The sequence below is a fragment of the Engystomops pustulosus genome, chromosome 1, assembly GCF_040894005.1.
Source record: "Engystomops pustulosus chromosome 1, aEngPut4.maternal, whole genome shotgun sequence".
NCBI classification, from domain to species: Eukaryota; Metazoa; Chordata; class Amphibia; order Anura; family Leptodactylidae; genus Engystomops; species Engystomops pustulosus.
The window spans coordinates 94,726,707-94,742,632 of NC_092411.1; the positions used below are offsets into that span (position 1 = coordinate 94,726,707).

Genomic DNA, 15,926 nt, shown 5'->3' on the forward strand with positions numbered 1-15,926 from the left:
GCACTATTTTGTCTTGTCTGCCATCTGTGGCCAGCTCATAACAGGGGCTCTGGCGCAGATGTGCACTCAGCCTTACAATATCTCACGACTGGTGTAAGCTCATGTCATGCCGGGTGTCACAGAAACAGGCAGAAGTCATCCCTGTGAAATGCCAATGCTTCACACATACAAGACATGAAATCACACAAATCCAATCATTTGCCTCTCTGTCCTACAACTGCATTCACCACACAGACACCACAAATGTGAATATTTTATAACTCCTGCCAGGGAAAGGGGGAGCCTATATATTATTAAAGGCAGATTGTGGAAGCAGGAATGTCACGAGCACCAGTGCTAAGAACAGGTGCCTTATAAATGATTCACACTGCTGGAAAGGCTTGATGCCGACACTTCAATTATATATAATGTTCCTGCAGACCCACTTACTAGCAGCCCTACACCCGTCTGTACATACAAGCGACGCGAGAGGGCGGCTGACCACACCAGAAGTAACAGGCAGATACAAGTAGATAACATCCATGGATTTACTTCATTGAATAATAACTGTGGGGTTTTTTGTTGGGGGGAAAAAAAAAAGTCTTCTAGAAAATTACATTTAAAACTGACCACAAAGTGTGGTAAAGTGAGATTTTCATATACAATTTCCATGTATAAAGCAGATTTTTATAAAGTGAAAAAAGATAAAAAGGAAATCAGCGTCTTTTTAAAAACAGGTGGTGCAGATCCAGAGTACTTCTCCTATGCTGGTTGTGGAAGCGGGTCAGCGCCAGAGACCCTGGGGCAAAGGTAGAAGCAGTTTATTACCTCTTCTGCATTCACCTGTCTTGACCGCATAGTGCTATAACGTAGCGATATGCAGTGAATGCAGAAGCCAGGACCCCAGTTAGCGCTATAGGCCATCTATATGAATGAGTTATAGTGAACCTGTCACCATGAATGTAATTTTTAGCTGGAGATAGGTTACAATAGATTGTGTTATGCGGATTTTAAAATTGTTTGTCATCATCCTTATTAATTTCAGTAGTTTCTAATAGTTTTTCACACATTACCTGGCACCCCTTACAGCAGCATGTGATGCCCAAGGGGAGGGGACAGCTGCAGCCTATGTGTGCCAGTCTCCTCTCCTCCACACTCCTACAGCTCCCTCACTACCCCCATCCTCCAACTTCCTCTCATGTGCATTGAGCAGGCAAAAAAATTATTTTCATCAAAATTTGGAGAAATTCATAAAAGTCCTAAAAATATCTGTTCTATTCCTGATTTAAAGGAAATCTACCATTTGTTTTCATGCATTGTGAACCAAAAACACCTTGAGAATGCTGTAGAAACGTATCTTGTTTAATCCCTGAGCCGAGTGGTTTTGCTGAAAAACTAAAAGTTCATAGCTTCCCCGCCACTACAAGCTTGGGGAGGGGGTGCAGCATGAAGTGAAGAGAGACACATAGAAAGTTCTATAAAATCAGACTGGGATGAAGGGACCGATAGGGAACAGGGGAGATCATGTACCTCACTATTCTGTGTAGAAGACAACTGTATCCATAGCACTGAACAAATTTAACTCTGCTAAAGGGAGAGCACTTTTCCATGACCTCTCCCCTTTCCTCCTTTATAAGCAGGGATCAGAAGCCCCTCTCCTCTTTTACTATGCATCTTGTTTACAATACGTTGTTCATAAGAGTAACCAGCCAGCATAGAGCCAGGGCAAACTGAGGAGGATAGCAAAGAAACTGCTGGATATAGGTAAAAAAGATAATGGACAAAGTTGCCCTAAATCCCAAGAGTTATTGATTTGTGAAAAAAATAAAGCAATAATTTGTTACAGTGGCACTTTAAAATATTCTATGCCTACACATTTTTCTCATATCATGCAAAAATTATATATTTAAAACCAATATACATGAAAAGAAAAAAATACATATAGGCATGCGTTACTCACTGGTGAGCTCATGGTGTATAACATCAGCAAGATTAGGCTCATCTCCCCACCAGAAAACCCAGAGCTCTTTGCAGTCAGGCATGACCTCGCGTCTCCAAACACACAACAGGTTGGCCTGCAAGCAACGGATGAAGCTCAAGAGTATAGGGTCGTCTTGGGCCGGAGCAGAGATGATTGGACTGCAGTCGCCATGGCCTTGGAACTTGTAGCGACGCCATTTGATGCCAGTTAATTCAGCCTGAAGAGAGAGAGAGAACACGGTTAGGAAAAAGTGCTTGAAATTAGAGAGATAAGGATGGAGGGAGGTAAAGAAACACATTAAAGGGTGTCCTCTGAATAGCACCTGTACCCGTACCACATTAAAAAGTCTCTTTGGTTTGGATGCATTTCTAAAAACATGTGACTTGTCTGTGCTGAAGACTGTTCAGCTCCTGACCCCCACCTTTTACTCCTGATTTTGTCAGATTGTAAGGTAAGGTAAGTTATAACACAATTATATTGTAATGCAAATGCTTAGAAAAGACAGAGGCAGATTTGCACTGCAGGGGTCATGGGCTTCTGCATCCTGTTTTTAGTGAAGAGAAGGTCCCTGGTGACAGCAACAAGTGCGAATATCAGAATACACCTTTGTGCATTATGGAAATAGACCGGGCATCCCTCACAGTGAACCGAATACAATTGGTCGAATCCTAGAGTACAACATCAGGATTGTCCAAAAACCCACAACCTAATCTGCATGTATCATCATATATAGTTACCAGATAAATATAGAGATCAGCAGAACGTTTACTTGAACAACATTTTCACATATACAGCCAGTGACAGGTTCCTATAGAGCCCCTAATAACTGATGCCCTTAATTTAGCTAAAAATTGGTTCCTTTAACCCCTTAACGACTTGGCCTTTTTTAGTCTTTTCACTTCCATTTTTCACTCCCCACCTTCAAAAATCTCTAACTTATTTATTTTTCCACATAAAGAGCTCTGTTATGGCTTATTTTCTGCGTAACAAATTGCACTTCATAGTGATGGTATTTAATATTCCATGCCGTATACTGGGAAGCGGGAAAAAAATTCCCAGTGAAAAAGGTGAAAAACCACATTTGCAACGTTTTCTTGTGGGCTTGGATTTTACAGCTTTCAGCGTGTGCCCCAAATGACATGTCTACTTTATTCTTTGGGTTGCTACGATTACGTGGATAACAAATTTGTATAGGTTTTATAATGTTTTCATACATTTCAAAAAATTAAAACCTCCTGTACAAAATTTTTTTTTTTTATTTTGCCATCTTCTGGCGGCAATAACTTTTTCATACTTTGGTGTACGGAGCTGTCCGACTTTTGATGGAGTTTTCATTGCTATCATTTTTAGGACTGTGCGACCTCTTGATCACTTTTTATAAATTTTTTTATATTTTCCAAAATTTCATTTTTGACTTTGGGCGCTAGTTTCCGTTACGAGGTTAAACGCAGTGAAAAATCGTTATTATATTTTGATAGATCGGACATTTTCGGAGGCGGCGATAGCTAATGCGTTTATGATTTTTACTGTTTATTAATATCAGTTCTAGGGAAAGGGGGGCGATTTGAATTTTTAGTTTTTTTTATTATAATTTTTTTTTTTAAACTTTTTTTTACTTTTACTATTTTTCAGACTCCCTAGGGTACTTTAACCCTAGGTTGTCCGATCGATCCTACCATATACTGCCATACTACAATATGGCAGTACATGGGGATTTCACTCATTCACTACAATGTGCTGATAGCACATTGTAATGAATGGGTTAAAACGAGACAGCTTCGGGCCTTCGTGAGACCCGAAGCTGTCATGGCATGGGTGTTACCGGTAAGCCTTTGCTGCAATATGCAGCAAAGACTTACCGGCTATGGAGAGGGCTCAGCCCACGAGCCCTCTCCATGCACCGGGACACGGCGTGCATCGGGAAGGGGTTAAATCCCCACAAATCAACTTTAGGTTATGTTCCATGGCATGAGAGGGGGTGTGTCCTGCTCAGCCTGCCCTTCCAATCTACCCCTCCCCCATGTCTTATGCCTCCTTACTATTCAGCACTTCATGTCATGTGACCAGGGCGATGTCAACTAAGGTCCTATACCCTCTACATTTCCAAAATGTACCCCATGTATGTAACTGATCACAACAGCCTCCATTGACTTCTACTCCCCTCCTGGGCTGCTGTGATTTTATGTCTTCAGATACATACATGGGGCATAGGACCTTACATGATGTCACTCTCGTCACATGACACAAGTGTAACAAAAATACACTGTATAAAGCAATTGACAATATTTTATATAAGCAAATAGATATGTAATTTTGGCTTTATATATCTGTAGTTGAATATCGGCTGACAGTCCCCAAGTACAAGGAAGCAGGGCAGTGATTTGGAGAGACACTGATTTGGCAGTGATTTTGGGGGGGGGGAAGGGTGCTCAGTGGAAGCCCAGGTGAGGAGGGGAGTCAAACCTAAGCAATTAGAGTCAAGAAGACTAAGGGTGCTGTCACACGTCGCGTTTACCGCATGCGTTTAAAAACGCATTGCAATAGCTGGAGAGTGATTTGCCTAATTAAACAGCTGCTAACACCTGTGTTTACAAAACGCAACCGTTAACGCATTGTTAACGCATGCGTTAACATCGCGGTTAACGCATGCGGTTGTTGACGCATTGTTAACGCATGCGTTAACATCGCGGTTAACGCATGCGTTTTGTAAACACAAGTGTTAAGAGGTGTTTAATTAGGCAAATCACTCTCCAGCTATTCCAATGCGTTTTTTAACGCATGCGGTAATCGCGACGTGTGACCGCACCCTAAGGGTGAAGACACACGTGGCGTTTTTAGGCCGTTTTAAGTTAGTGCGCTTTCAGATCGTTAAAAACACATGCGTTTTTGACAGGTTTGATCAATTATCTTAATTCAAACTGGTAAAAAACGTGTGCGAAAACGACCTAAAAACGCCATGTGTCTTCACCCTAACTTGAATATCAGAATACAGGGGGGAGGGGGGGGGGCTTATTTAGGTTTGGTTTGGGGGGTAAAATTCTCTATAAAGGAAATCTGGATCTTTAGAAGAAAATAGACATGATGTGCAGCACTGCCCATAACACAATTTACAGCAAGTGAGATAGCATCTCCCAACTCTTCTAGACTTCAATGGTTTTGGATTACAAAGATTTTCTGCACGTGCATTTCCCCTTGCAATCCCACGTAGCACCACACAATTCAGAAGAAGCTGTAAAAGCAGCTCTTTTTTGGGGAGGGACTTTATCGTAACACAAGATAGTTGTTTGCAAGGTGACGTTTGCTTGCAAACCTTTTACAGGAAAAGATCACTGTAAAGATACATTCACACGACAGTATGGGGGACATATGTACGTCCACAAGCTTGCGGGTGTGCATACGCCCCCCATAAAAAGCAATGGCCGCACAGAGTGATATGGTGGAGCACACATATCCTACCTTTCCCAGTGTTACGGGGCATGCACAATGAATCACTATGGAGAGGGGAGGGGTCACCCATACTCCTCTCCATCACAGCTGACGTATGCCTGCCTGACCGACGCCGTGCGGGCATACGTCAGTGTGCACGTAGCCTAACATAAGCTGACAACAATCTTCAGCACTGAAAACTGCATATTCCATCATTTTCCAAGAAATTTAACATGTATTTCTGATTTCCCTACCAAATCTGCTGGATTTCAGCATGTAGCAATTAATTCTGCTGTGTCTTTATACCATTGCTGGGGAGAAAACACACATTTAAGGTGATGCCACATGGATAATTCCTGCACCAAAATGTGGATGCTGCAGAAATGTCTCCCCCCACAGACTGTTTATTACTTGTGTGGAAATTAAAAGGGGATTTCTCTTTAACACGGCTCAATTTGTTAGCTGACAGGTGCCAAGTAGGATTTTAACACCTATTTAAGCACACGTTCCACATCTAAAACCATGTTAAATCAAACTGACTCTACACATCAGAAAAATTCTGGAAGAAGAAAATGCACCATGGAAATAAGAGTCATTTCATATGGAATGATCTACAGCACAAATCTCTTAAAGAAAACCACTGGTTTCCGTTGCAGAGGTCTGAAATGTGTCAACAGTCTTCAAATGTGGAAAAGATTTTCCAATTAAAAAAAAAAAAAAAAATCACTGTTTGTCCCTCCCTGGTGTAAACCTTGTACTACAAGCGTTCTATTTCCATTACACAATTGTGCTGGGTTATTAATACATGAGACGTGATGCACTCTGGTAACGCCTCCTACAGTTCACAGCACGGCTGGACTCGCCAATGTGATCAGGATTTCGTCTAGTTGTGGACTCCTCTCAGATGAAGATGCCTTCTTGCTGGTAAAAACTTTTTGTTAACACAAAATTGTGAAATGGAACAGAATGATGCCATAAGCTGAGAAAGCCCAGGGGAGGAAAGTAAATGGAAAGTGGAGGTCTGCAAGAATGCTGCTCCTCAGCCTGCCCCAGGCAAATGAGCTGCCTTTCTTAAAGGGCCACTAGATCTGAAACAGATGCTTGTTGAAGATGGGGGTTGAGAGGGGTGGTAAAACATAGCTGTTATGTCATATTATCAAAACAAGTTGAAGTTACAAAAAAAAAATAAAATAAAATAAAGATTTGGGCATTTATTATTTCTAAAATCCAGTGTGACCCGGAGACCCAATAACTTATGCTTCATACAAGAAGGAAAAATAATTAAAATGTATGAACATAAGCAGACCACACCATTAGAATATAGTACCTTAGGTTCATGCACATGGCAGCGCATGCTCATGGAAATTTTACTGTGGAGCTACAATTGAAAAGTACACATTGCATCCCTGTAGATTTAGATTTCAGCTCTTTGCCCTAGAGGGCGCCTGCTATCACCACCTACAAGGCAGGAGTTAACCGAGGACACAAGCAGCACTAACACAGCTACAGAGCACACAGACACTCCACAGACAGTACTCCTAAACCTGGACAACTAGACCTTCTCATTAAAGGAAATCTACCGTAATAAACCAGGGGACCTTTCTCATTGATCCTGGCACTCTGAGTGTTGTAATAATCTTATATTTGTTATTCATGGCCTCCTTCTAAAATCAACTTTAAATTATAATTGTCCTGAAGGACCCGTCCATGCTTCAGCTTCACAGGCTGTTATACTGTCTCACACACACCCCCCCTGCTCCCTCAGCACTTCCCCCTTCCTCTGCATGATGTAATCTCACTACAGCAGAGGGGGTTTCAGAACACAAAATGGGAGAGGGGGCGAAAGTATAATTTGTCTCTCTACACAAACATTGTGAATTCATTATAATGCCTGGTAACACAATTTTCACCAAAACGTGTTCATTTTCTATGTATTTTGCCCAATTTATGGCAGTGAAAACACAAAGAAAACGCATGAAAAACACCTTGGGGCAGAGTTATGAAAACTGTCGTAAGGTAAGAGTGCAGAGTTAGACTAGACAGTCTTGTGCTGCACAAGATTCATAGTAGAAGCACCTGATACTGGATGATAAATCTGTCGTAGTAGAAAACTGTCTAGTCGTACTTTGAACCTCCTTTTTTATTTCATGCCAGAAAAATAGAACAAAATTCCGTCCGGACAGCACTATTTCTGGCAGACTGATTTTATGGCCACGTCCCTTGTGCCAATCCAGTCATAGGACTGCATGACAACGAACTAAAACCCTTTATCAATGTGCTGCAGCTTTTTTTTAATGCAAATTACAACAGAATTTGGTGTATTAAAAAATCCCCCCCACCCACCCACTGTGTTAAAGTGGCCAAAAGACAGTGTAGCACCTCTGTTCTAGTGTTCATTATGGAGATTATCTGGGCTTAAAAAAAATAAGAAGAAAAACAAAAACTTGCTGACTACTTCCTGGCACCAGCTGCACAACTTATGCTATAGCGGGTATGCCGTAGTGGTTTAGGACAGAAGCACCAAGCATAGGCTGGTAGTGACGGGCAGTACCACAGGTGAAGAGGAGCGCCGGAGGAGGTGGGTATAAGATTTTTATCTGCATCTTTGCACCAAAAAATAAATAAAATGTGCATGCGGTTTTACAGCACACATGGAGTTCTTGTAGATTTTCAAACCGAAAAAATCCATGTGGCTCCAGCCTATAAGATAACACATTATAGAGCCAAGACTAAGACCTGCATGGTCTCAATTCTGCCCTACAAGGCTTAAAATCTTGGAAAAATAATATACGAGTTTGAGCCACCAAATGAAAACAAACAAACAAACAAACAAACAAAACATTCTCTCATGCGAACACCAGGGCCACTGAGAAGAGCACAGGAGACGAACATACAGAGTGGGGGATCCTCTAGTACAAGTGCTCTCTTGCAGCACCTTTAGATACCATATACAGGCGGTCCCCTAGTTAAGAACACCCGACTTACATACAACCCCTAGTAACAAACGGACCTCTGGATGTTGGTAATTTGCTGTACTTTAGCCTTAGGTTACAATAAACAGTTATAACAGTTATTAAAGGTGTCTGTAATGAAGCTTTATTGTTAATCCTGGTTCTTATGACAATCCAACATTTGTAAAATACAATTGTCACAGAGACCAAAAAAAATTTGTCTCGAGCTACAATTATAAAATATACAGTTCCGACTTGCATACAAATTCAACTTAAGAACAAACCTACAGAACCTATCCTGTACAAGTTCCTGTGGAAGCACACAGTAAGGGGAAAAAAAACTTGACTTGACCCTCTTCTGCTCGGCACAACACAAGTGTTTCAGTAACACGATTAATGTGCAGAAAGCTCTCATGAGAACTTTTACAAGATTACACATGCTCTCCAGGATCTGATGGGTTTCTGATAGTCCTGGAGAGGCATTTTGATTCTGCACTTTACTACACAGGCTTTGTAAGAACAGAAGGTTAAAAAAAAAAAAAAAAAAAAACACACACACACACACACAAGCTGTGTGAGTCAGGATTTGTTTTGATCTCTGTTGCCTTTGTGAATTGGGTTCTTCAAGCCTTACAAACATGACACTTCAGCTAAAGATATAAAGAATATATATAAACTATTGTTTTCTTACAAATAATAGCACAGAAACCTACATTTTCAAACATTATATGTGTTGAATAAATTCTGGGTGCGTATTGTCTTGTATAAAGGGATTGTCCCATCGCAAGTACCTTAGAGTGGGGTCTCATACCGAAAGTTGCTGAGCTATTTTCCCACTGAAGTGAAAGGAGGGCATGCAGTCAGTCCGAGATAGAAATGCAGAGATACTCAGCGCCAATTTATTATGCATGTTAACACCAGACAGCATGAAAAGTGAATGTTTACACATCAGTACTCTGGTGTTAGCTTAAATATATTATGGTAAATCCTAACAAATTAAAAAAAAAACCTAAGAAGGGTTTGTCCATTCAAAACAAGTTATTTCCCTGTGTCCACATGACTGGTGGGGGTTCCTATCCATAGGTGTATTGCCCATCAAACACAAAAACTCAGCTTATGCGTCACCATGAACCGCAGCCTGCAGACACACAGGGAATTTACAGAAGCTTATAAAGATGGTTGTTGGACTGACAGCTAGAGTACTTTTTAAAAAAAAAAAAGAAAACATACATGCCAAGTTTAATAAAAGTACAATATTACACAGAAATATCCTGTTCTATGGATCTGTGATAGGACCATGTAACCCCCAGGCCAGTCTTCTTTCCCTGACATGACCTTGATGTGTGGAGAGGAGAAGACCAGCCCATACTACACTGCTTTCCTGATGCATCTAGGCAGCGCTGGGGAACCAATCCACATTAGGAGACATTGATGAGCAGGCCACGAGTTACAACAGAAGGAAGGCATACATGACATCACAAGTTGTAGACACAGGGGGGATCTCATGAACACAGCTTTGTAACTGTGTAAAATACACTCACCGGCCACTTTATTAGGTACACCATGCTAGTAACGGGTTGGACCCCCTTTTTCCTTCAGAACTGCCTCAATTCTTCGTGGCATAGATTCAACAAGGTGCTGGAAGCATTCCTCAGAGATTTTGGTCCATATTGACATGATGGCATCACACAGTTGCCGCAGATTTGTCGGCTGCACATCCATGATGCGAATCTCCCGTTCCACCACATCCCAAAGATGCTCTATTGGATTAAGATCTGTTGACTGGAGGCCATTTGAGTACAGTGAACTCATTGTCATGTTCAAGAAACCAGTCTGAGATGATTCCAGCTTTATGACATGGCGCATTATCCTGCTGAAAGTAGCCATCAGAAGTTGGGTACATTGTGGTCATAAAGAGATGGACATGGTCAGCAACAATACTCAGGTAGGCTGTGGCGTTGCAACGATGCTCAATTGGTACCAAGGGGCCCAAAGAGTGCCAAGAAAATATTCCCCACACCATGACACCACCACCAGCCTGAACCGTTGATACAAGGCAGGATGGATCCATGCTTTCATGTTGTTGACGCCAAATTCTGACCCTACTATCCGAATGTCTCAGCAGAAATCGAGACTCATCAGACCAGGCAACGTTTTTCCAATCTTCTACTGTCCAATTTCGATGAGCTTGTGCAAATTGTAACCTCAGTTTCCTGTTCTTAGCTGAAAGGAGTGGCACCCGGTGTGGTCTTCTGCTGCTGTAGCCCATCTGCCTCAAAGTTCGACGTACTGTGCATTCAGAGATGCTCTTCTGCCGACCTTGGTTGTAACGGGTGGCGATTTGAGTCACTGTTGCCTTTCTATCAGCTCGAAACAGTCTGCCCATTCTCCTCTGACCTCTGGCATCAACAAGGCATTTCCACCCACAGAACTGCCGCTCACTGAATGTTTTTTCTTTTTCAGACCATTCTCTGTAAACCCTAGAGATGGTTGTGCTTGAAAATCCCAGTGAAATACTCAGACCAGCCCTTCTGGCACCAACAACCATGCCACGTTCAAAGGCACTCAAATCACCTTTCTTCCCCATACTGATGCTCGGTTTGAACTGCAGGAGATTGTCTTGACCATTTCTACATGCCTAAATGCACTGAGTTGCCGCCATGTGATTGGCTGATTAGAAATTAAGTGTTAACGAGCAGTTGGACAGGTGTACCTAATAAAGTGGCCGGTGAGTGTAAGAAGAGAGTGTATGAGGGAAGAAAAGAAAAAAAAAAAACACAACAACAGGTTCTCAAGACATATCCCTCATTCCATCGGCTTAGAAACCAAGATAAGGTATTTGGAAGATTTCACACATTAAAGATGTCATTACATCTCGGTGGTTTACTTGTGATCACAAAGGGGGTGTCTGTATAGACCACAGGGGGTGTGTTTTTTTCCCCAACACCTATAACAGTGGTGGCGATCCTACGGCACAGGTGCCAGAGGTGGCATGCAGAGCCATTTCTGTGGGCACTCAGGTTATCACCCCAGGACAGAGTTCACCAGACTTTCTGCAGTCCCAGGCAACTTTAGAGATGCTGCTCTCAGCGCTATTGTTAAGCAACATTTCATTGACTTTTTGGAACTGCGGGAAAAGTGAGAAGGTGTGGACAGGGCTGCATTATCTTTTTGAGGTCCCCCTGCTGGAACCTTCATTCTTTCTCTACAGATAGACCTTGGTGAGAAGCTACAATGAGAGTCTGAATTTGTACTCTTTCTTTTAACTGTATTGGTGTCCTTAGGGGGCCGATACGATGGAAAGATGTGGAAGAACAGGAAGCAATAAGATACTGCTTAAAATGCCATTTTGGCACTTCCATGTAAATAAGTGGATTTTGGTTGTAGCTTGGGCACTCGGTCTCTAAAAGGTTCACCATCACTGACCTATAGCAATGACGACCACTGATCAAAACTGCAGAATACATCTGAGGTTTTGGATAACCCAAATAAATCCCATCTCCCTCCCAGTCTAAACCAAATGTACAACATGCCTGGTTTTCAAACGCATGCAATTATAAAGTTACAGTAAATGACATCCTGAAGTGAACAAAGTCTAGATGGGGAAAGACCATCCTTTTAATAAACATTCTGTACTTGCAATGCTGCATAAACTTTAGCAAGTAACTCTTTATCCATGTATTCCCTTAACATTGGATCATTGCAAGAACAGTCCAGTCAGCACAGGAATTCTTTGTGAAGGCAGTAGTCACAGCCATTCATAGAAATATAAAAGCAGAGTTTTTGTATTCAATCTGAGCGTACGGCTGCTTTTAGTAACAGGGAACCAATTATTTCAGTTATCGGTCACAATAAACAATCAAAGTTCGAGTGGTGGAGAATTTTTTCTGCGTTTTGTGTATGAGATAGACAAATCCCATCACTGCGCTGATACTACGCTGCTGATTTTCAACACAGAAAATCTGCTTGCAATACACAATAGATAAAATACTTGTCATCCACCAGGTAAGGCTGGGTCGCACACACAGCTCACGTTATACACTGGGTATTAATAAACCTGCATTATTTTGTGCGGCCAGAACATTATCTCTACGCTGAAATAATTACAGCCAGAGCGTTCTATTCTCCGTCCAAATCTTGTGTTTTGGCAGCAGCTGCTATGGTCTGAGACTATGGCCAGAGACTATGGTCTGTTTATTGGCGATAATGACAGTAGTTAGAAGAGGTGTAGAAGAGATCTCATTATCTAGCTCTTATCCAAGTATAATGCTGCTGTGCTCATGGGGACAGCATCATCTCCATCCAGTGGCATAGGGTAAGACTCACATGTCATGTACACGAGAGAATACAGATGAACAATGTAACCCCCACAAGTCTTTCAGCATATAAACATAGTTCACATTCAATACACAAATAGATTTTTTTTTTAAACTGTACCCACAGATCTAAAAAAAAAAAAAAAATCCATCTACTTAATGTGGAAAATGTTTGCCAAAGATTGAAAATTGCGCCACAATCTGCAGAATTATTCTCATTCTACAGATTCCGGCAAGGACTTGCCACAAAGAAAGTGCTGACCATCTGTAGCCAAAACCAGTCGTTTACAGCTGTTTTTTGCCCTAGGCGGTAAAAAGGAGCTGCATTGCAGACAGGTACAGGAGCATTACAAGCAACAGCTAAGGCACAGCACACTTGTATGAAACTACATGTATTATTCAGCTAACAGAACTGGATGGGTAAGCTGAGGACAGATATTATAGAATGTAAGTCTATTGGCAGGCGGACTTTCCAGTCATCTTCGAGTCTCCTTCACAAAGGGATGCAAATATTATGAGAGCTTAAGGTAATAGGGTGTAATATGGGAAGTGAAAATAAAAAGTAAACACAGCAAGGAGCACACACAAAAAAAATAAAAATGTATGTAACAGCCCCTGCTGAATGTGAACATAAAGAGCACATTCATCAAGACTGAATGAGAGCTATCCAGTTACCCTGGCAAATTGGAGAGCTAAAGTGGCCCAGATTTATTTCTGGTGCATGTGCCATCATACACAGATACAGTACATTAGGCCATAGTTGTACACCCTAAAATTTGCGCAATGGTATGGAAGACAAGAAAAGTTGCAAGCAATACTGCTGACCATGCTATGGAGGACAAGGACCTGAAACAAATGGAAGCACTGCCCTACAACAACCTCCCTGCCAAACGGACTGAACACACACATGAAAGTCACCTGCTTGTTGTCCCGTATGTATTTGTGAACCTGGCCTAACATCCTCACACCACAGCTCTGATCTCAGATAACTAGGGCAAGGATTTGTAATAGAGCACAGGTAACAGGTTACAGACTGAGCAGAGGTTAGTGGATGGATATTATTCCAAAATTCCACCAGCGAGCAGATTCTAACAAAGGCAGGGTTATGACTAAACAGTTTCCAAGAGGCTAAAAAAAAGAACTACTCAAATTAGGAGTGATTATTTGCAGGTAAGAAGAGTACTTAATTTGTAGCAATGATTGAAAGAATATGTACAGCTTGTATAGATCCCAAAGCCCAAATGTTGCTACACTTTCCGATTCCACTTTGAACTTGCCAACAAAGTAGAAACATCAATAACTATGAAGAAAATTAGTATTCATAATCTGGCTGTACCATTTTCAGATACACCTAAATTTCAATCCTCTTAGCAGTATGATCATAAGGGCTGTGGGTGGAAGGTTACTGTACAACAAGAGAAAAGCCTCAGCTCTCCCTCCATGTAATCATAATTCTACAATTAAGAGCAAAACGCATCAGTACCCTATTATGGCACCAGCATCTTTTTTTTAAATTATGTAATAAAGTATGTTTTAATCACTTTTTCATCTACATGCCTGGATTCTCCTTTTTTCACATTTGTACACAGTGGCCTACAATATCTGTACAAACACTCTTCTGATGTTGAGGGACAGCTGTAGTGGACACTGCAGTGGAAAGAAGTGGCATTTCCAGGGCACGCTGCAGAGTCAATGAGCTCTCAGAGGAGTAAAACTTCTTTACATATCACCATTAGTAGTTTCAGAAGATATGATGGACCATGGTGATTAGGATTTGCCCAGCTATGCATTATTAAAAGAACATCTAGCACACGAATGAAGGACTGTACACTGACATACTGGTGTGTGCCTGTGGGCAGGGAGTGCTAGGCCGTGGGTACCACACACCTGCACATAAGCTAGACCAGTGGGGACCAGGAGAAGGTCAGAACATGAGTGACAAGTGGTTATTTAGGTTCACGCATTGCTTTAACCTTGGAGGAGTTCCTGACATAGGACTGTAAAGTATCCTGCAGTATATGCATACAGAATGGATCTGACTTCTTGTCAGCAGGTGGAGCTCATAATGTTCAGGAGGTCGCCTTTCGTCCTTGCATGTAGCTATACACCACGGGTAGACCCAAGGTCTCAATTAACGGAGACGGTCCTCTCCCATAGACTATTATGTCCTCCATTTTCTTACAGCAACCAGCAGGAAGAAATAACGTAGTCTACTATGCTGTGTCATCCTCTGCTGATAAGTCTATGAACATGTCTAGCGTTTAACCCAGAATCTTTCCTTAAAACCAGTAAAGTCAGTCTGAAAAAAAGTATCACTGTTTTTTTTGTGTGTGTGTTTTTTTTTTTTTAATGCCACCCTGATCCATTCACCAACCAACTTATGAAAGTTACTTATTCCCAGGCCGAACAGGCTTTATGTTGCTCATAATAAATGTATTCAAGCGACATATGACTGTTATTAATGCAAAATACTGACATTTGCTTTTGTGACTACAACTCAAGTTAAGAATACAGCCAAACTGGGAAAGCCGTATACAGCCGGGGCTAGCGGTAAGGCGAGGCACCTAAAGAAAAGGCTTTTAGAAGTTCACAAGTAAATTGCACGTTTTCTATTATAAGCACTGAAATTGTCAGGAACAGTAGAGAAATCGGAGCTGGAAAGGCCAAAAAGCCGCAGGGGAGCAATCTTATCACAGGCTTCCTGAACAAGCAGCTCTGGTGGACATGTGGGCTGCACTCACTCAAACCCAGCGAGAAGCCTGATACATGAGCATAGAACAGAAGACACGATAGCACCTAGAACTCACAAGACACTATTATCTATGAAAAAGATAAATAATATATACTATAAACACACAAAAAGATGCTGGCAGGAAGCCCTGCTACATTATCCAAGTCTTTCCAAGGATGTGGATACACAAACAATACAAGAGTGTTAAAAGCAAAGGAGTTGCCCAAAGCAACCAGATGTGGATGTTTGGACAAGAGAATGCCCCAGTTGTGTCTGACAGTAAAGTAACCCCTTCTTGCTAGGGGACGGTCATATTAAAGGGGTTCATACTTTTAACCCCGTAAGGACTGTGAATGTAAATGTACTTCCAGGTCCTCGGATAATTCCAGCTCCTTGACATACATTTACGTCTTTAACAGATGTCAACAGATCTCTGAGCTTGTGAAAGACAGATCACGGTTCATGGCAAGCCAACTAGTCTCAAACTGTAGGCTGCCATTGCAACTGATCGCCACCCTCCGATGATGTCAGGGGCGCGGCAA

General features: G+C 41.7%; 1 protein-coding gene across 1 annotated transcript in view; it reads right to left on the reverse strand.

Moving 5' to 3' along the window:
* Nucleotides 1-15,926, reverse strand: part of MED13L (mediator complex subunit 13L) — an 87,459-nt gene that overhangs the window by 62,072 nt on the left and 9,461 nt on the right. Inside the window, exon 2 of the mRNA XM_072148118.1 lies at nt 1,940-2,177. Within this exon, the coding sequence (XP_072004219.1) occupies nt 1,940-2,177 (238 nt within the window). The remainder of the gene's footprint in view (nt 1-1,939; nt 2,178-15,926) is intronic.